The sequence below is a fragment of the Copidosoma floridanum genome, unplaced genomic scaffold (assembly GCF_036245765.1).
Source record: "Copidosoma floridanum isolate Cflo_tuat_1 unplaced genomic scaffold, Cflo_Japanese_pri ptg000006l, whole genome shotgun sequence".
Taxonomy (NCBI): Eukaryota; Metazoa; Arthropoda; class Insecta; order Hymenoptera; family Encyrtidae; genus Copidosoma; species Copidosoma floridanum.
The window spans coordinates 4435379-4459534 of record NW_028321883.1 but is presented as its reverse complement, the minus strand read 5'-3'; the positions used below and the strand labels follow the sequence as shown (position 1 = coordinate 4459534).

At 34.6% G+C, this 24156-nt stretch overlaps 1 protein-coding gene across 1 annotated transcript in view; it reads left to right on the top strand.

Moving 5' to 3' along the window:
- LOC106641897 (neuropeptides capa receptor) overlaps positions 1-24156 on the top strand; it is a 617109-nt gene that overhangs the window by 393719 nt on the left and 199234 nt on the right. The window contains exon 5 of the mRNA XM_089598482.1: positions 983-1228. Within this exon, the coding sequence (XP_089454608.1) occupies positions 983-1228 (246 nt within the window). The remainder of the gene's footprint in view (positions 1-982; positions 1229-24156) is intronic.

The window sequence follows — 24156 nt, the reverse complement described above, 5'->3', positions numbered from 1 at the left end:
AAATTATGTTTTCATGGCAATGCAGCATCAATGGTACATAATTAAGAGTACTTTTCATAAACTATTATTTTTCATTGAATTTTACCCAGTTCAAAAGTGATCCTTTGTTATGGATCAAAAAGTTTATTTGAATAAGCGGTACAAGAACTTTCTTATTTTATCACAATGTTATTATTATAGCACATTGTGTTGTAAGAAAACTCTTATTATCATACTTTGGTGTATTTCTAACTCTTGCGTCACCCGCAGGAGGAAAAACAGAGTTTGCGCTTGGAGCGCATCGAACCAGGGTTAGAGCAAGGAGTCCTGGGGTTTACTCTGGTGACGTAAGCTACCTGATACAAAAACTACCTAATGACTAAAAAGACAGCTGAACCTTATCGCAATTAGAGTTACTGCATTGAATAAGTAAATAATACCAAAAGTAAAAAAGTGATGTAGTAAATTAATACGGCTGTAAACTCACGTATGTCATCTCAGACAGTTCAAAATTCTTAACGAGTGGTAACTATAAGTATATTTTTTGTTTATCTGCAGAAGAAAAGTTGTTCCAACATCCTGATATTTTTCTTTCTAGGTTTCTTTCCCAAAAACATACTCTGTCAAATACCAAAAATTAGTTTTGATAATTCTTAGCTTCAAGTTAGTAAAAATTTAAAAACAAATACGTTATGTCAAATACAACGGGCCAATTCTTCTGTTATTTGTGTTCGAGTATAATATAACTATTAATAATCTTGTCGTTCATTAAAATACTAATGGTTGATACAGCTTTTGGGTACTAGTCCTATCTTGATCTGAAAATAACGAATATTTTGAATACCTTAGTTTTAATCAAGTACATTTAATCCAGGAATGTTTAAAATGTATAGTACATTTTTGTATTTTTCTTTGTTTGCTGTATACAATATTAACTATTACTTAATTTTTTTTTAAATAGTTCTCTGTTTATGCATTGCAATACAAAGATTTGAATTTTCAGGTTCAGGAAACTATTCCGCAGCATCTGCCATTTGTGCAATGCTAGTCATTAATTTGCCAAATTATCCTATCTATGAACTTAGTAGTATAGTATTTTTCTTCATTCCAATGTTCGTAATCATCATTTTATACTTGAAAATAAGTTTAAAAATTAGAGAAAGTTATCAGCTGAGACAAAAACTTAGCGGAAAATTAAATTATGAACTGGTCTTAATGAGAAGGAAGAGAGGAACGACAAAAATGTTGGGTGAGTAAAACATCATCAAAATATTTGTTGCATTGTAAGTAGTACTGAAAATGTACACAAGTAAATAATGATTTTCTAACATTATTAGTTATAACATAAAAAATCTAAAAGACTAAAATTTTTAGAGTACAGTGAGAACCTAGCTGTATATAAGTTATCTCCTTACAAGAATTTGTGTTAATTTGTAAGAAGTACGATTTGATGTTCTTGGAAAGAAAAATGACGTACTTTGGGCACAAGCATACGAAATCCCACGCTTCAAACAAGATTTTTCTACTTTGCGCCCATGGTATAAAAAATACTGTTTCCAACCTCATGCGTTTTTGAGGATCAGGTGTGTCCTTGGTAGGAGTCGATGGCACTTTTATAACGAAAACTGCCATTTCTTGCTATAAGCATAAAGTTTAACTATCTCTTTACGCCATCAGATGACAATTAGTGCTCTTGTAATCATTTTGGGACCACGGGTAGAAAGGGTTGTTACGCCTCTAAGGCCTGAAGTAATTAATTAGGCGCAAAGAGTTTTCTAAAGATATTACACTTTGCAACCCTGATAACAAAAACAATATACGTGAGTTGGGCATGAACATACAACAACCATGCTCTTCATGTGCCACCAGCTTAGTCAACTTTGTGTTCTACTGACGCAACGTTCTAGTCTTCATGTTGCTTAGAAAAAAGTAAAACACATCATGAACTGTACATGTTAATAATACTGGAAGTAGACGAAGTTGTCACGAGGTAGAAATGGTAAACTGTAATGTGTTTTGTGTAGTTTTCTTAATCAGCAGAAGTACCATCATAAAAATTATTATTATAATAACAAAATACATATTGTTCTTATGAAAAAAATTTTGTTTACTATGAAGCTTCAAGAAAATTGTTCTTAGGTTTTAAATTTAAATTGTACAAGTCTACCTAATTGTCACAGATAATTAGTACAAAATGAGAAAAAGTTATGGCTCTACATGAGTTTGTTACATGTTTTTGAACGTAAGTATTAACGTTTTTCCCTATGCAAGTGGCTCTATTTTTCATTGCTGCACAAAGTAAATACTTACACTCGATTTAAACTCAAAGCTGCTTAGTAATGAGGCTTACAATAATTTGATGTATGCTGGAGAGTTAATTTGTATAAATAGTTTTGAATTATTACAATCGATACACTTTATCAAAAAATATAATAATCCTTGGATTTATCATGTACAATGCTTTTTTTCTAATTGACTACTGTATTTTACAATTCTCAACGTTTTCGTTTCCCAGCTAATAACGCAAAGTGGATAACTATATTTTTTACATACTTTTTAGATAAAATGTTTTGTATTGACATGCATTGACACACGCATCAAAACACACTAATGTGTCATTTACTCCACTAGATTTTACCAGTACGTCTTGTTCTAAGCTGACGAGGTCAAATTATTCTAAGTGACAGATATCAACAAACTGCGTGACTTTTACAATTGATTATTATTTATAACTTACAAAAACTCTTAAAGTGATGTGCAAGTTACAAAAAAGCATTTAAACAATTAATTAATTTAATTCTACTAAAAAAATAACCTTAGAATGTTTAATTATTCTTAACTCAGATTGTTTAGCTAATGAGGCTTGGATCCACCGAGTTTTATAAAGGTCAGTTTGACATTTATTTAAGTTTCCTAGTTTATTCTCTAGAATCTTGTGGGCTTTATAGCTCTTTAACACAACAAGCAGAAGAAAGTACCCTTACTTATCACACATGGTTAAAAAAGTCAAAAGTTGGGTAACGTTTTCACAATTTGCTACTTTTTTAAAAAATTTTCATCTTGAGCTCAAAACGACGCTCCGGACGAAAACAATCTTGGCGTACAAAGCCGGACGAAAACTATCTTTTGTTACAACGTTCGGACAAAGACTATCTTTGCTCTCCTCATTCGGAAGAAAAGAAGCTTAACTTATGAGGCCGGACGAAGACTATGCTTTACTCATGGGGCTGCACGAAGAGTATCGTTGCTTGCCATGTCCGGACGATGACTATGTTTGCCCACCGTGTTTGGACGAAGGCTATCTTTGCTCTTGATGCCGAACCAAAACTATATTGAATTTTTTTTCAAAGTCTAGGATTATCTAATAATGTTATGATGATAAGTATTAACTTAACGATATAAGTTTAACATTTAAAGTATTATTACTATGATAATTAATATAAAAAATAATATTGATATTAATGCTGATATTATTATTATTACTATTATTATGATGGTGATGATTATTATTATTATTATTATTATTATTATTATTATTATTGTACAAAGTGACTATTTTAGTCAATGTACAAAATATAATATGCAATTCACATTAACAGATAATTTTTTTTATCATTCTAAGATTATCAAATAGCATTTGATAAACGTCTTCCTATTACAAGGATCATGAAAAATATTCTACTTAACTTTTGCGATGTTACTCCTTTTGTTACTATAATATTTATGTAAAGTTTATTTTTTTGTCTGATTTCAAGGTAGCAATTTTTTTCGTAGCAACTTTCGATGATCGTTAAATATGGAGCTGAAACTAGCACCACGCTGCAGTAGCCTCACCAGGGACGAATGGGGTCTGGAGGGGCCCTAGAGCTGAGAATTTTTTTTTTTTAGCTTATTTCAGCTAGAAAACGATGAATATCGTCTCACTTCTCCCATACACGACTTAGATATTGTTTTTCAAGCCGTGAAAGGCCGCCAGGCTTTGAAAATAAAGAATTTCTCGTAGACTTGCATATAAACGTATACGGAAAAAATCGGGAAAAAAACCATAACTTTTTTAGAGCTCGTATGCCACGATAAAAATGAATAAAATACATTTCAATTGGGATTTTAACTCTGGCAGTACGCATCCTCGTGGAAAAGATGCGAAGCTGGGAGAGAAGGCTCTCATCCACTGCTCCATTTATAGTACGTGGTAAATAGGTGTATAGTAAACATAATGCTATAATGTTTAAAAATGCATTGTCATTTGACGATCCCACATTTCATAATATACCTTACATAAAGAATTTTTTCTCCCTCGACATAATTCTATAATACTTCTTCAAGCTAGTGATACATATTATTCATTTTATAACCTATAAAAAACAAGACTATTTTAATTCCATAATATGCTGCTTTAAATAAGAATAATTACAAAACTTCCTTATAAACATGTATACATCTAACAAAACGATGAATATTAATCAAATAAATTAATATAATTTTGATAATTATTATCTATAAAAAATGTTTGCATAAACCTATTAACCACGTACTATAAATGGAGCAGTGGAAAAGAGCCTCCTCTCCCAGCTTTGCATCTTTTCCACGAGGATGCGGACTGCCAGAGATCAAATCCAAATCAGCGTTTGATTAAAAGGATTCCCACAGTGGAAATTACGTATACGAAAAAAATCGGGAAAAAAATCATAACTTTCTTGAAGCTCGTGTGACACGATAAAGATCAATAGAATATATAATAATGATACATTTCTATGATGTCTGTTCATAAACTTTATGTGTTTTTTAAGCTCTGCAAGGCCGTCAGGCTTTTTTAAGAATTTTTTTTCTAATTTTTTCGTACGTGTAAATGCAAATCTGCAGGAAAATCTTCATTTTTTAAGCCTGACAGCCTTGCATAAATTAAAAAACCCATAGGAATTATAAATAGACATAATTGGGATCAGCGTTGGAGTAAGAGGATTCCCGCAGTAAAAATTACGGTCAGTAACATAAAGGTTACTGTCACTAACATAACAATCTATAGAGTGTTGAAGAAGCGAAAAGGCAAAGGTGGAAAGAGGATTCCATAAGTTCTCACCGGTGCTCCCAAATGTGACTAGCAAACATGTGAAAAAAAACATAACGCGCCCACACAACCCGGAGCGTTTACTGGCCACTTTGTTTGTTTATTAAATAAATTAATTAACACAAGCGCCAATCCCCACACAATCCAGAGCAATTACCAGTCCCTTTATTTATTCAAAATAAATATAATGATAAGACAAGCGCCAATTCCCACACAACCAGAAGCGCTTACTGGTACCATTATTTATTTAAAATAAATTAAATATCACAAGACGAATCTCCACACAACCCGTAGCAATTACTGGCTACTTTTTTTATTAATTAAATAAATTAAATAACACAAGCGCAAATCCCCACACAACTCAGAGCGCTTACTGGTCCCTTTATTTACTTAAAAGAAATAAAATAACACAAGCGCCAATCCCCACAGAAACCAGAGCGTTTACATGCCACTTTGTTTATTAATTAAATAAATTAAATAACACAAGTGCCAATCCCGACACAACTCAGAGCGCTTACTGGTCCCTTTTTTTATTTAAAATAAATATAATGATAACACGAGCGCCAATCTCGAACAACTAGAAGCGCTTACTGGCCGCTTTGTTATTTAATTGAATAAATTAAATAATACAAGCGCCAATCCCCACACAACTCAGAGCGCTTACTGGTCCCTTTATTTACTTAAAAGAAATTAAATAACACAAGCGCCAATCCCCACACAACCAGAAGCGTTAACTAGCCACTTGGTTAATTAATTAAATAAGATAAATAACACAAGTGCCAATCTCCACACAACCCTGGGCGCTTATGGTCCCTTTATTTATTTAAAATAAATAAAATAACACAAGCGCCAATTTCCACACCACCCGGAGCGTTTACTAGCCGCTTTGTTTATTAATTAAATAAATTAAATAACACAAGCGCCAATCCCCACACAACCCTGAGTGATTACTGGTCCCTTTATTTATTTGAAATACGTATAATTATACAACAAGTGCCAATCCCCAAACAACTAGAAGCGCTTACTAGTCCCTTTATTTATTTAAAATAAATTAAATATCACAAGCGAGAATCCCCACACAACCCAGAGCGTTTATGGGCCACTTTGTTATTTAACTAAATAAATTAAAAAACACAAGCGCGAATCTCCACACAACTCAAAGCGCTTACTGGTCCCTTTATTTATGTGAAATAAATTAAATAACACAAGCGCCAATCACCACACAACCCAGAGCGTTTACGGGCCACTTTGTTATTTAATTGAATAAATTTAATAACACAAGCGCCAATCCCCAAACAACCCGGAGTGTTTACTGGCTGCTTTGATTATTATTCAAATAAATTAAATAACACAAGCGCAAATCCCCACACAACTTAGAACACTTACTGGTCCCTTTATTTATTTAAAACAAATTATATAACGCAAGTGCCAATCCCCAAACAAACCAGAGCGTTTACATGCCACTTTATTTATTAATTTATTAAATTAAATAACACAAATGCCAATCCCGACACAACTCGGAGCGCTTACTGGTCCCTTTTTTTATTTAAAATAAATATAATGATAACACGAGTGCCAATCTCAAACAACTAGTAGCGCTTACTGGCCGCTTTGTTATTTAATTAAATAAATTCAATAACACAAGCGCCAATTCCCACACAACTAAGAGCGCTTACTGGTCCCTTTATTTATTTAAAATAAATTAAATAACACAAGCGCCAATTCCCAAACATCCCAGAGCGTTTACTAGCCGCTTTGTTAATTAATGAAATGAATTAAATAACACAAGCGCCAATCCTCACACAACCCTGAGTGATTACTGGTCCCTTTAATTATTTGTAATACATGAAATAATACAACAAGTGCCAATGCCCACACAACCTAGAGCATTTACTGGCCACTTTGTTATTTAATTGAATAAATTAAATAACACAAGCGCCAATTGCCGCACAACCCGGAGCGTTTACGAGCCACTTTGTTATTTAATTAAATATATTAAATAACACAAGCGCCAATCCCCACACAAACCAGAGCGTTTACATGCCACTTTGTTTATTAATTAAATAAATTAAATAACACAAGTGCCAATCCCGACACAACTCGGAGCGCTTACTGGTCCCTTTTTTTATTTAAAATAAATATAATGATAACACGAGCGCCAATCTCGAACAACTAGAAGCGCTTACTGGCCGCTTTGTTATTTAATTAAATAAATTAAATAATACAAGCGCGAATCCCCACACAACTCAAAGCGCTTACTGGTCCCTTTATTTACTTAAAAGAAATTAAATAACACAAGCACCAATCCCCACACAACCAGAAGCGTTAACTAGCCAGTATGTTTATTAATAAAATAAATCAAATAACACAAGTGCCAATCCCGACACAACTCAGAGCGCTTACTGGTCCCATTTTTTATTTAAAATAAATATAATGATAACACGAGCGCCAATCTCGAACAACTAGAAGCGCTTACTGGCCGCTTTGTTTATTGATTAAATAAATTAAATAACACAAGCGCAAATCTCCACCCAACTCAAAGCGCTTACTAGTCCCGTTATTTATGTAAAATAAATTAAATAACACAAGCGCCAATCGCCACACAATCCGGAGCGTTTAAGGGCCAGTTTGTTATTTAATTAAATATATTAAATAACACAAGCGCCAATCCCCACACAACTCAGAGCGCTTACTGATCCCTTTATTTACTTAAAAGAAATAAAATAACACAAGCGCCAATCCCCACACAAACCAAAGCGTTCACATGCCACTTTGTTTATTAATTAAATAAATCAAATAACACAAGCGCCAATCCCCACATAACCAGAAGCGTTAACTAGCCACTTTGTTTATTAATTAAATAAATTAAATAACACAAGTGCCAATCCCGACACAACTCGGAGCGCTTACTGGTCCCATTTTTTATTTAAAATAAATATAATGATAACACGAGCGCCAATCTCGAACAACTAGAAGCGCTTACTGGCCGCTTTGTTATTTAATTGAATAAATTAAATAATACAAGCGCCAATTCCTACACAACTCAGAGCGCTTACTGGTCCCTTTATTCACTTAAAAGAAATTGAATAACACAAGCGCCAATCCCCAAACAACCAGAAGCGTTAACTAGCAACTTTATTTATTACTTAAATAAATTAAATAACACAAGCGCCAATTCCAACACAACCCGGAGCGTTAACTAGCCGCTTTGTTTATTAATTAAATAAATTAAATAACACAAGAGCCAATCCCAACACAACCCTGAGTAATTACTGGTCCCTTAATTTTTTTGCAATACATATAATTATACAACAAGTGCCAATCCCCAAACAACTAGAAGCGCTTACTGGTCCCTTTATTTATTTAAAATAAATTAAATATCACAAGCGCTAATCCCCACACAACCCAGAGCGTTTACGGGCCACTTTGTTATTTAATTAAATAAATTAAATAACACAAGTTCCAATACCCACACATCCCGGAGTGTTTACTAGCTGCTTTGTTTATTATTCAAATAAATTAAATAACACAAGCGCAAATCCTCACACAACTTAGAACACTTAATGGTCCCTTCATTTATTTAAAACAAATTATATAACGCAAGTGCCAATCCCCAAACAAACCAGAGCGTTTACATGCCACTTTGTTTATTAATTTATTAAATTAAATAACACAAATGCCAATCCTGACACAACTCGGAGCGCTTACTGGTCCCTTTTTTTATTTAAAATAAATATAATGATAACACGAGCGCCAATCTCGAACAACTAGAAGCGCTTACTGGCCGCTTTGTTATTTAATTAAATAAATTAAATAATACAAGCGCGAATCCCCACACAACTCAGAGCGCTTACTGGTCCCTTTATTTACTTAAAAGAAATTAAATAACACAAGCGCCAATCCCCACACAACCAGAAGCGTTAACTAGCCACTTTGTTTATTAATAAAATAAATTAAATATTACAAGTTCCAATCCTGACACAACTCAGAGCGCTTACTGGTCCCATTTTTTATTTAAAATAAATATAATGATAACACGAGCGCCAATCTCGAACAACTAGAAGCGCTTACTGGCCGCTTTATTATTTAATTGAATAAACTAAATAATACAAGCGCCAATCCCCACACAACTCAGAGTGCTTACTGGTCCCTTTATTCACTTAAAAAGAATTGAATAACACAAGCGCCAATCCCCACTCAACCAGAAGCGTTAACTAGCAACTTTGTTTATTACTTAAATGAATCAAATAACACAAGCGCCAATCTCCACACAACCCTGAGCGCTAACTGGTCTCTTTATTTATTTAAAATGAATAAAATAACACAAGCGCCAATTCCAACACAACCCGAAGTGTTTACTAGCCTTTTCGTTTATTAATTAAATAAATTTAATAACAGAAGAGCCAATCCCCACACAATCCTGAGTGATTACTAGTCCCTTAATTTTTTTGCAATACATATAATTATACAACAAGTGCCAATCCCCAAACAACTAGAAGCGCTTCCTGGTCCCTTTATTTATTTAAAATAAATTAAATATCACAAGCGCTAATCCCCACACAACCCAGAGCGTTTACGGGCCGCTTTGTTATTTAATTAAATAAATTAAATAACACAAGCGCCAATCCTCACACAGCCCGGAGTGTTTACTAGCTGCTTTGTTTATTATTCAAATAAATTAAATAACGCAAGCGCCAATCCCCACACAAACCAGAGCGTTTACATGCCACTTTGTTTTTTAATTAAATAAATTAAATAACACAAGTGCCAATCCCGACACAACTCGGAGCGCTTACTGGTCCCTTTTTTTATCTAAAATGAATATAATGATAACACAAGCGCCAAACCTCACACAACGCTAAGCGTTAACTAGCCGCTTTGTTTATTAAATAAATAAATTAAATAACACAAGCGCCAATTTCCACACAACCCTGAGCGCTTACTGGTCCCTTTATTCATTGAAAATAAATTAAATAACATAAGCGCCAATTTTCAAACAACCCAGGGCGTTTACTAGCCGCTTTGTTTATTAATTAAATAAATTAAATAACACAAGCGCCAATCCTCACACAACCCTGAGTGATTACTGGTTCCTTTATTTATTTGTAATACATATAATTATACAACAAGTGCCAATCCTCACACAACCTAAAGCGTTTACTGGCCGCTTTGTTTATTGATTAAATAAATTAAATAACACAAGCGCAAATCTCCACACAACTCAAAGCGCTTACTAGTCCATTTATTTATGTGAAATAAATTAAATAACACAAGCGCCAAACACCACACAACCCATAGCGTTTACTGGCCTCTTTGTTATTTAATTAAATAAATTGAACAACACAAGCGCCAATCGCCACACAACCCGGAGCGTTTAAGGGCCAGTTTGTTATTTAATTGAATATATTAAATAACACAAGCGCCAATCCCCACACAACTCAGAGCGATTACTGATCACTTTATTTACTTAAAAGAAATTAAATAACACAAGCGCCAATCCCCACACAAACCAAAGCGTTCACATGCCACTTTGTTTATTAATTAAATAAATTAAATAACACAAGCGCCAATCCCCACACAACCAGAAGCGTTAACTAGCCACTTTGTTTATTAATTAAATAAATTAAATAACACAAAGGCCAATACCGACACAACTCGGAGCGCTTACTGGTCCCATTTTTTATTTAAAATGAATATAATGATAACACGAGCGCCAATCTCGAACAACTAGAAGCGCTTACTGGCCGCTTTGTTATTTAATTGAATAAATTAAATAATACAAGCGCCAATCCCTACACAACTCAGAGCGCTTACTGGTGCCTTTATTCACTTAAGAGAAATTGAATAACACAAGTGCCAATCCCCACACAACCAGAAGCGTTAACTAGCAACTTTGTTTATTAATAAAATAAATTAAATAACACAAGTGCCAATCCTGACACAACTCAGAGCGCTTACTGGTCCCATTTTTTATTTAAAATAAATATAATGATAACACGAGCGCCAATCTCGAACAACTAGAAGCGCTTACTGGCCGCTTTGTTATTTAATTGAATAAACTAAATAATACAAGCGCCAATCCCCACACAACTCAGAGTGCTTACTGGTCCCTTTATTCACTTAAAAAAAATTGAATAACACAAGCGCCAATCCCCACTCAACCAGAAGCGTTAACTAGCAACTTTGTTTATTACTTAAATAAATCAAATAACACAAGCGCCAATCTCCACACAACCCTGAGCGCTAACTGGTCTCTCTATTTATTTAAAATAAATAAAATAACACAAGCGCCAATTTCAACACAACCCGAAGTGTTTACTAGCCTTTTCGTTTATTAATTGAATAAATTTAATAACAGAAGAGCCAATCCCCACACAATCCTAAGTGATTACTAGTCCCTTAATTTTTTTGCAATACATATAATTATACAACAAGTGCCAATCCCCAAACAACTAGAAGCGCTTCCTGGTCCCTTTATTTATTTAAAATAAATTAAATAACACAAGCGCCAATCCTTACACAGCCCGGAGTGTTTACTAACTGCTTTGTTTATTACTTAAATAAATTAAATAACACAAGTGCCAATACCGACACAACTCGGAGCGCTTACTGGTCCCATTTTTTATTTAAAATAAATATAATGATAACACGAGCGCCAATCTCGAACAACTAGAAGCGCTTACTGGCCGCTTTGTTATTTAATTGAATAAATTAAATAATACAAGCGCCAATCCCTACACAACTCAGAGCGCTTACTGGTCCCTTTATTCACTTAAAAGAAATTGAATAACACAAGCGCCAATCCCCACACAACCAGAAGCGTTAACTAGCAACTTTGTTTATTACTTAAATAAATTAAATAACACAAGCGCCAATCTCCACACAACCCTGAGCGCTTACTGGTCCCTTTATTTATTTAAAATAAATCAAATAACACAAGCGCCAATTCCAACACAACCCGGAGCGTTAACTAGCCGCTTCGTTTATTAATTAAATAAATTAAATAACACAAGAGCCAATCCCCACACATCCCGGAGTGTTTACTAGCTGCTTTGTTTATTATTCAAATAAATTAAATAACACAAGCGCAAATCCCCACATGACTTAGAACACTTACTGGTCCCTTTATTTATTTAAAATAAATTATGTAACGCAAGCGCCAATCCCCACACAAACCAGAGCGTTCACATGCCACTTTGTTTATTAATTAAACAAATTAAATAACACAAGTGCCAATCCCGACACAACTCGGAGCGCTTACTGGTCCCTTTTTTTATCTAAAATAAATATAATGATAACACAAGCGCCAAACCTCACACATTCCTAAGCGTTAACTAGCCGCTTTGTTTATTAATTAAATTAATTAAATAACACAAGCGCCAATTTTCACACAACCCTAAGCGCTTACTGGTCCCTTTATTCATTGAAAATAAATTAAATAACATAAGCGCCAATTCCCAAAAAACCCAGGGCGTTTACTAGCCGCTTTGTTTATTAATTGAATAAATTAAATAACACAAGCGCCAATCCTCACACAACCCTGAGTGATTACTGGTTCCTTTATTTATTTGTAATACATATAATTATACAACAAGTGCCAATCCTCACACAACCTAGAGCGTTTACTGGCCGCTTTGTTTATTGATTAAATTAATTAAACAACACAAGCGCAAATCCCCACACAACTTAGATCACTAACTGGTCCCTTTATTTATTTGGAAGAAATTATATAACGCAAGCGCCAATCCCCACACAAACCAGAGCGTTTACATGCCACTCTGTTTATTAATTTAATAAATTAAATAACACAAGTGCCAATCCCGACACAACTCGGAGCGCTTACTGGTCCCTGTTTTTATTTAAAATGAGTACAATGATAACACGAGTGCCAATCTCAAACAACTAGTAGTGCTTACTGGCCGCTTTGTTATTTAATCAAATAAATTCTATAACACAAGCGCCAATCCCCACATAACTTAGAGCGCTTACTGGTCCCTTAACTTACTAAAAAGAAATGAAATAACACAAGCGCCAACCTCCACACAACCCGAAGCGTTAACTAGCCGCTTTGTTTATCAAATAAATAAATTAATTAACACAAGCGCCAATCTTCACACAACTTAGAGCGCTTACTGGTCCCTTTATTTATTTAAAATAAATTTAATAACACAGGTGCCACTTCCCACACAACCCGGAGCATTTACTAGCCGCTTTGTTTATTAATTAAATAGATTAAATGACACAAGCGCAAATCCTCAGACAACCCTGAGTGATTACTGGTCCCTTTATTTATTTGTAATACATATAATTATAAAACAAGTGCCAATCCCCACACAACCTAGAATGTTTACTGGCAAATTTGTTTATTAATTAAATAAATTAAATAACACAAGCGCAAATCTTCACACAACTCAAATTGCTTACTAGTCCCTTTATTTATGTAAAATAAATGAAATAACACAAGCGCCAATCACCACACAACTTAAAGAGTTTAATGGCCTCTTTGTTATTTAATTTAATAAATTAAATAACACAAGCGCCAATCGCCACACAACCCGGAGCGTTCACAAGCCACTTTGTTATTTAATTAAATATAATAAATAACACAAGCGCCAATCCCCACACAACTTAGAACACTTACTGGTCCCTTTAATTATTTAAAATAAATTATATAAGGCAAGCGCCAATCCCCACACAAACCAGAGCGTTGACATGCCACTTTGTTTATTAATTAAATAAATTAAATAACACAAGTGCCAATCCCGACACAACTCGGAGCGCTTACTGGTCCCTTTTTTCATTTGAAATAAATATAATGATAACATGAGTGCCAATTTTGAACAACTAGTAGCGCTCACTGGCCTCTTTGTTATTCAATTTAATAAATTAAATAACACAAGCGCCAATCGCCACACAACCCGGAGCGTTCACAAGCCACTTTGTTATTTAATTAAATATAATAAATAACACAAGCGCCAATCCCCACACAACTTAGATTACTTACTGGTCCCTTTAATTATTTAAAATAAATTATATAAGGCAAGCGCCAATCCCCACACAAACCAGAGCGTTTATATGCCACTTTGTTCATTAATTAAATAAATTAAATAACACAAGTGCCAATCCCGACACAACTCGGAGCGCTTACTGGTCCCTTTTTTCATTTGAAATAAATATAATGATAACATGAGTGCCAATCTTGAACAACTAGTAGCGCTCACTGGCCACTTTGTTATTTTATTAAATAAATTCAATAACACAAGCGCCAATCCCCACACAACCCTTAACGCTTACTGGTCCCTCTGTTTTATTTAAAATAAACTAAATAACACAAGTGCCAATTTCCACACAACCCGGAGCGTTTACTTGCCGCTTTGTTTATTAATTAAATAAATTAAATAACACAAGCGCCAATCCCCACACAACCCTGAGTGATTACTGGTCCCTTTATTTATTTAAAATATATATAATTATACAACAAGTGCCAATCCCCAAACAACTAGAAGCGCTTACTGATCCCTTCATTTATTTAAAATCAATTAAATATCACAAGCGATAATCCCAACACATCCAAAGCGTTTACGGGCCACTTTGTTATTTAATTAAATAAATTAAATCACACAAGCGCGAATCCCCACAAAACTCAAAGCGCTTACTGGTCCCTTTATTTATTTGAAATAAATTAAATAACACAAGCGCCAATCACCACACAACCGAGACCGTTTACGGGCCACTTTGTTATTTAATTAAATATATTAAATAACACAAGCGCCAATCCCCACACAACCCGGAGTGTTTACTGGCCGCTTTGTTTATTAATTAAATAAATTAAATAACACAAGTGCCAATTCCTAAACAACTCCGAGCGCTTACTGGTCCCTTTTTTTATTTAAAATAAATGTAATGATAACACGAGCGCCAATCTCGAACAACTAGAAGCGCTTACTGGCCGCTTTGTTATTTAATTGAATAAATTAAATAATACAAGCGACAATTCCCACACAACTAAGAGCGCTTACTGGTCCCTTTATTTACTTAAAAGAAATTAAATAATACAAGCGCCAATCCCTACACAACCAGAAGCGTTAACTAGCCACTTTTTTTATTCATTAAATAAATTAAATAACACAAGTGCCAATCTCCACACAACCCTGAGCGCTTACTGGTCCCTTTATTTATTTAAAATAAATTAAATAACACAAGTGCCAATTCCCAAACATCCCAGAGCGTTTACTAGCCGCTTTGTTTATTAATGAAATGAATTAAATAACACAAGCGCGAATCTTAACACAACCCTGAGTGATTACTAGTCCCTTCATTTATTCGAAATACATATAATTATACAACAAGTGCCAATCCTCAAACAACTAGAAGGGCTTACTGGTCCCTTTATTTATTTTAGATATATTGAATATCACAAGCGCTTATCCCCACACAACCCAGTGCGTTTACGGGCCACTTTGTTATTTATTTAAATATATTAAATAATACAAGCGCCAATCCCCACACAACCCGGAGTGTTAACTGGCCGCTTTGTTTATTATTCAGATAAATTAAATAACACAAGCGCCAATCCCCACACAACTTAGATTACTTACTGGTCCCTTTAATTATTTAAAATAAATTATATAAGGCTAGCGCCAATCCCCACACAAACCAGAGCGTTTATACGCCACTTTGTTCATTAATTAAATAAATTAAATAACACAAGTGCCAATCCCGACACAACTCGGAGCGCTTACTGGTCCCTTTTTTCATTTGAAATAAATATAATGATAACATGAGTGCCAATCTTGAACAACTAGTAGCGCTCACTGGCCGCTTTGTTATTTAATTAAATAAATTCAATAACACAAGCGCCAATCCCCACACAACCCTTAACGCTTACTGGTCCCTCTGTTTTATTTAAAATAAACTAAATAACACAAGCGCCAATTTCCACACAACCCGGAGCGTTTACTTGCCGCTTTGTTTATTAATTAAATAAATTAAATAACACAAGCGCCAATCCCCACACAACCCTGAGTGATTACTGGTCCCTTTATTTATTTAAAATATATATAATTATACAACAAGTGCCAATCCCCAAACAACTAGAAGCGCTTACTGATCCCTTCATTTATTTAAAATCAATTTAATATCACAAGCGATAATCCCAACACATCCAAAGCGTTTACGGGCCACTTTGTTATTTAATTAAATAAATTAAATCACACAAGCGCGAATCTCCACAAAACTCAAAGCGCTTACTGGTCCCTTTATTTATTTGAAATAAATTAAATAACACAAGCGCCAATCACCACACAACCGAGACCGTTTACGGGCCACTTTGTTATTTAATTAAATATATTAAATAACACAAGCGCCAATCCCCACACAACACGGAGTGTTTACTGGCCGCTTTGTTTATTAATTAAATAAATTAAATAACACAAGTGCCAATTCCTAAACAACTCCGAGCGCTTACTGGTCCCTTTTTTTATTTAAAATAAATGTAATAATAACACGAGCGCCAATTTCGAACAACTAGAAGCGCTTACTGGCCGCTTTGTTATTTAATTGAATAAATTAAATAATACAAGCGACAATTCCCACACAACTAAGAGCGCTTACTGGTCCCTTTATTTACTTAAAAAAAATTAAATAATACAAGCGCCAATCCCTACACAACCAGAAGCGTTAACTAGCCACTTTTTTTATTCATTAAATAAATTAAATAACACAAGTGCCAATCTCCACACAACCCTGAGCGCTTACTGGTCCCTTTATTTATTTAAAATAAATTAAATAACACAAGCGCCAATTCCCAAACATCCCAGAGCGTTTACTAGCCGCTTTGTTTATTAATGAAATGAATTAAATAACACAAGCGCGAATCTTAACACAACCCTGAGTGATTACTGGTCCTTCATTTATTCGAAATACATATAATTATACAACAAGTGCCAATCCTCAAACAACTAGAAGGGCTTACTGGTCCCTTTATTTATTTTAGATATATTGAATATCACAAGCGCTTATCCCCACACAACCCAGTGCGTTTACGGGCCACTTTGTTATTTATTTAAATATATTAAATAATACAAGCGCCAATGCCCACACAACCCGGAGTGTTAACTGGCCGCTTTGTTTATTATTCAGATAAATTAAATAACACAAGCGCAAATCCCCACACAACTTAGAATACTTACTGGTCCCTTTACTTATTTAAAATAAATTATATAACGCAAGCGCTAATCCCCACACAAAGCAGAGCGTTTACAAGCCACTTTGTTTATTAATTAAATAAATTAAATAACACAAGTGCCGATCCCGACACAACTTGGAGCGCTTACTGGTCCCTTTTTTTATTTAAAATAAATATAATGATAACACGAGTGCCAATCTCGAACAACTAGTAGCGCTTACTGGCCGCTTTGTTATTTAATTAAATAAATTCAATAACACAAGCGCCAATCCCCACACAACTCAGAGCGCTTACTGGTCCCTTTATTTACTGAACAGAAATGAAATAACACAAGCGCCAATCCCCACACAACTTAAAAAGTTTAATGGCCACTTTGTTATTTAATTAAATAAATTAAATAACACAAGCGCCAATCGCCACACAACCCGGAGCGTTTACAAGCCACTATGTTATTTAATTAAATATATTAAATAACACAAGCGCCAATCCCCACACAACTGAGAGCGCTTACTGGTCCCTTTATTTACTTAAAAGAGATGAAATAACACAAGCGCCAATCCCCACACAACCCAGAGCGTTTACGGGCCACTTTGTTATTTAATTAAATATATTAAATAATACAAGTGCCAATCTTCACACAACCCAGAGTGTTAACTGGCCGCTTTGTTTATTATTCAAATAAATTAAATAACACAAGCGCAAATTCCCACACAACTTAGAACACTTACTAGTCCCTTTATTTATTTAAAATAAATTATATAACGCAAGCGCCAATTCCCACACAAACCAGAGCGTTTACATGCCACTCTGTTTATTAATTAAATAAATTAAATAACACAAGTGCCAATCCCGACACAAATCGGAGCGCTTACTGGTCCCTTTTTTTATTTAAAATAAGTATGATGATAACACGAGTGCAAATCTCGATCAACTAGTAGTGCTTACTGGCCACTTTGTTATTTAATTGAATAAATTCTATAACACAAGCGCTAATCCCCACACAACTCAGAGCGCTTACTGGTCCCTTTATTTACTAGAAAGAAATGAAATAACACAAGCGCCAACCCCCACACAACCCGAAGCGTTAACTAGCCGCTTTGTTTATTAATTGAATAAATTAAATAACACAAGCGGCAATCTTCACACAACTAAGAGCGCTTACTGGTCCCTTTATTTACTCAAAAGAAATGAAATAACACAAGCGCCAATCCCCACACAATTCAAAGCGTTTACGGGCCACTTTGTTATTTAATTAAATAAATTAAATAACACAAGTGCCAATCCCGACACAACTCGGAGCGCTTACTGGTCCCTTTTTTTATTTAAAATGAATATAATGATAACACGAGTGCAAATCTCGAACAACTAGAAGCGCTTACCTGCCGCTTTGTTATTTAATTTAATTAATTAAATAATACAAGCGCCAATCCTCACACATTTTAGAGCGCTTACTGTTCCCTTTATTTACTCAAAAGAAATGAAATAACACAAGTGCCAATCCGCACACAACCCGGAGTGTTTACTGGCCGCTTTGTTTATTATTCAAATAAATTAAATAACACAAGCGCAAATCCCCACACAACTTAGAACACTTACTAGTCCCTTTAATTATTTAAAATAGATTATATAACGCAAGCGCCAATCCCCACACAAACCAGAGCGTTTACATGCCACTTTGTTTATTAATTAAATAAATTAAATAACACAAGTGCCAATCTCGACACAACTCGGAGCGCTTACTGGTCCCTTTTTTTATTTGAAATAAATATAATGATAACACGAGTGCCAATCTTGAACAACTAGCAGCGCTTACTGGCCGCTTTGTTATTTAATTAAATAAATTCAATAATACAAGCGCCAATCCCCACACAACTCAGAGCGCTCACTGGTCCCTTTATTTACTGAAAAGAAATGAAATAACACAAGCGCCAATCCCCACACAACCAGAAGCGTTAACTAGCCACTTTGTTTATTAATTAAATAAATTAAATAACACAAGCGCCAATCTCCACACAACCCTAAGCTCTTACTGGTCCCTTTATTTATTTAAAATAAACTAAATAACACAAGCGCCAATTCTCACACAACCCGGAGCGTTTACTAGCCGCTTTGTTTATTAATTAAATAAATTAAATAACACAAGTGCCAATCCCTAAACAACTCGGAGCGCTTACTGGTTCCTTTTTTTATTTAAAATAAATGTAATGATAACACGAGCGCCAATCTCGAACAACTAGAAGCGCTTACTGGCCGCTTTGTTATTTAATTGAATAAATTAAATAATACAAGCGCCAATTCCCACACAACTCAGAGCGCTTACTGGTCCCTTCATTTACTTAAAAAAAATTAAATAACACAAGCGCCAATCCCCACACAACTCAGAGCGCTTACTGGTCCCTTTATTTACTTAAAAAAAATGAAATAACACAAGCGCCAATCCCCGCACATACCCAGAGCGTTTACGGGCCACTTTGTTATTTAATTAAATATATTAAATAATACAAGTGCCAATCTTCACACAACCCAGAGTGATAACTGGTCGCTTTGTTTATTATTCAAATAAATTAAATAACACAAGCGCAAATTCCCACACAACTTAGAACACTTACTAGTCCCTTTATTTATTTAAAATAAATTATATAACGCAAGCGCCAATTCCCACACAAACCAGAGCGTTTACATGCCACTCTGTTTATTAATTAAATAAATTAAATAACAGAAATGCCAATCCCGACACAAATCGGAGCGCTTACTGGTCCCTTTTTTTATTTCAAATAAGTATAATGATAACACGAGCGCCAATTTTGAACAACTAGAAGCGTTTACGGGCCGCTTTGTTATTTAATTAAATAAATTAAATAATACAAGCGCCAATTCCCACACAACTCAGAGCACTTACTGGTTACTTTATTTACTTAAAAGAAATTAAATAACACAAGCGCCAATCCCCACACAACCAGAAGCGTTAACTAGCCACTTTGTTTATTAATTAAATAAATTAAATAACACAATTGCCAATCTCCACACAACCCTGAGCGCTTACTGGTCCCTTTATTTATTTAAAATAAATTAAATAACACAAGCGCCAATTCCCAAACATCCCGGAGCGTTTACTAGCCGCTTTGTTTATTAATGAAATAAATTAGATAACACAAGCGCCAATCTTCACACAACCCTAAGTGATTACTGGTCCCTTTATTTATTTGAAATACATATAATTATACAACAAGTGCCAATTCCCAAACAACTAGAAGCGCTTACTGGTCGCTTTATTTATTTTAGATAAATTAAATATCACAAGCGCTAATCCCCACACAACCCAGAGCGTTTACGGGCCACTTTGTTATTTATTTAAATATATTAAATAATACAAGCGCCAATGCCCACACAACCCGGAGTGTTAACTGGCCGCTTTGTTTATTATTCAGATAAATTAAATAACACAAGCGCAAATCCCCACACAACTTAGAATACTTACTGGTCCCTTTACTTATTTAAAATAAATTATATAACGCAAGCGCTAATCCCCACACAAAGCAGAGCGTTTACAAGCCACTTTGTTTATTAATTAAATAAATTAAATAACACAAGTGCCGATCCCGACACAACTTGGAGCGCTTACTGGTCCCTTTTTTTATTTAAAATAAATATAATGATAACACGAGTGCCAATCTCGAACAACTAGTAGCGCTTACTGGCCGCTTTGTTATTTAATTAAATAAATTCAATAACACAAGCGCCAATCCCCACACAACTCAGAGCGCTTACTGGTCCCTTTATTTACTGAACAGAAATGAAATAACACAAGCGCCAATCCCCACACAACTTAAAAAGTTTAATGGCCACTTTGTTATTTAATTAAATAAATTAAATAACACAAGCGCCAATCGCCACACAACCCGGAGCGTTTACAAGCCACTATGTTATTTAATTAAATATATTAAATAACACAAGCGCCAATCCCCACACAACTGAGAGCGCTTACTGGTCCCTTTATTTACTTAAAAGAAATGAAATAACACAAGCGCCAATCCCCACACAACCCAGAGCGTTTACGGGCCACTTTGTTATTTAATTAAATATATTAAATAATACAAGTGCCAATCTTCACACAACCCAGAGTGTTAACTGGCCGCTTTGTTTATTATTCAAATAAATTAAATAACACAAGCGCAAATTCCCACACAACTTAGAACACTTACTGGTCCCTTTATTTATTTAAAATAAATTATATAACGCAAGCGCCAATTCCCACACAAACCAGAGCGTTTACATGCCACTCTGTTTATTAATTAAATAAATTAAATAACACAAGTGCCAATCCCGACACAATCCGGAGCGCTTACTGGTCCCTTTTTTTATTTAAAATAAGTATGATGATAACACGAGTGCAAATCTCGATCAACTAGTAGTGCTTACTGGCCACTTTGTTATTTAATTGAATAAATTCTATAACACAAGCGCCAATCCCCACACAACTCAGAGCGCTTACTGGTCCCTTTATTTACTAGAAAGAAATGAAATAACACAAGCGCCAATCCCGACACAACTCGGAGCGCTTACTGGTCCCTTTTTTTATTTAAAATGAATATAATGATAACACGAGTGCAAATCTCGAACAACTAGAAGCGCTTACCTGCCGCTTTGTTATTTAATTTAATTAATTAAATAATACAAGCGCCAATCCTCACACATTTCAGAGCGCTTACTGTTCCCTTTATTTACTCAAAAGAAATGAAATAACACAAGTGCCAATCCGCACACAACCCGGAGTGTTTACTGGCCGCTTTGTTTATTATTCAAATAAATTAAATAACACAAGCGCAAATCCCCACACAACTTAGAACACTTACTAGTCCCTTTAATTATTTAAAATAGATTATATAACGCAAGCGCCAATCCCCACACAAACCAGAGCGTTTACATGCCACTTTGTTTATTAATTAAATAAATTAAATAACACAAGTGCCAATCCCGACACAACTCGGAGCGCTTACTGGTCCCTTTTTTTATTTGAAATAAATATAATGATAACACGAGTGCCAATCTTGAACAACTAGCAGCGCTTACTGGCCGCTTTGTTATTTAATTAAATAAATTCAATAATACAAGCGCCAATCCCCACACAACTCAGAGCGCTCACTGGTCCCTTTATTTACTGAAAAGAAATGAAATAACACAAGTGCCAATCCCCACACAACCAGAAGCGTTAACTAGCCACTTTGTTTATTAATTAAATAAATTAAATAACACAAGCGCCAATCTCCACACAACCCTAAGCTCTTACTGGTCCCTTTATTTATTTAAAATAAACTAAATAACACAAGCGCCAATTCTCACACAACCCGGAGCGTTTACTAGCCGCTTTGTTTATTAATTAAATAAATTAAATAACACAAGTGCCAATCCCTAAACAACTCGGAGCGCTTACTGGTTCCTTTTTTTATTTAAAATAAATGTAATGATAACACGAGCGCCAATCTCGAACAACTAGAAGCGCTTACTGGCCGCTTTGTTATTTAATTGAATAAATTAAATAATACAAGCGCCAATTCCCACACAACTCAGAGCGCTTACTGGTCCCTTCATTTACTTAAAAAAAATTAAATAACACAAGCGCCAATCCCCACACAACTCAGAGCGCTTACTGGTCCCTTTATTTACTTAAAAAAAATGAAATAACACAAGCGCCAATCCCCACACAACCAAAAGCGTTAACTAGCCACTTTGTTTATTAATTAAATAAATTAAATAACACAAGTGCCAATTTTCACACAATTCTGAGCGCTTACTTGTCCCTTTATTTATTTTAAATAAATTAAATATAACAAGCGCTAATCCCCACACAACCCAGAGCGTTTACGAGCCACTTTGTTATTTAATTGAATAAATTAAATAACACAAGAGCGAATTCCCACACAACTCAAAGCTCTTACTAGTCCCTTTATTTATGTGAAATAAATTAAATAACACAAGCGCCAATCACCACACAACCCAGAGCGTTTACGGGCCACTTTGTTATTTATTTAAATACATTAAATAATACAAGCTCCATTCCCCACACAACACGGAGTATTAACTGGCCGCTTTGTTTATTATTAAAATAAATTAAATAAAACAAGCGCAAATCCCCACACAACTTAGAATACTTACTGGTCTTTTTATTTATTTAAAATAAATAACATAACGCAAGCGTCAATTCCCACACAAACACGAGCGTTTTCATGCTACTTTGTTTATTAATTAAATAAATTAAATAACACAAGTGCCAATCCCGACACAACTTGGAGCGTGTACTGGTCCCTTTTTTTATTTAAAATAAATATAATGATAACACGAGCGCCAATTTTGAACAACTAGGAGCACTTACTGGCCGCTTTGTTATTTGATTAAATAAATTTATTAATACAAGCGCCAATTCCTACACAACTCAAAGCGCTTACTGGTCCCTTTATTTACTTTAGAAAAATTAAATAACACACGCGCCAATCCCTACACAACCAGGAGCGTTAACTAGCCACTTTGTTTGTTAAATAAATAAATTAAATAATACAAGCGCCAATCTCCACACAACCCTAAGCGCTTACTGGTCCCTTTATTTATTAAAAATAAATTAAATAACACAAGCGCCAATTCCCACACAACCCGGAGCGTTTATTAGCCGCTTTGTTTATTAATTAAATAAATTAAATAACACAAGCGCCAATCCTCATACAACTCTAAATGATTACTGGTCTCTTTATTTATTTGAAATAAATTAAATAACACGAGCGCCAATCATAACACAACCCAGAGCAATTACAAGCCACTTTGTTATTTAATTAAATATATTAAATAACACAAGCGCCAATCCCCACACAACACGGAGTGTTTCCTGGCCGCTTTGTTTATTATTCAAATAAATTAAATAACACAAGCGCAA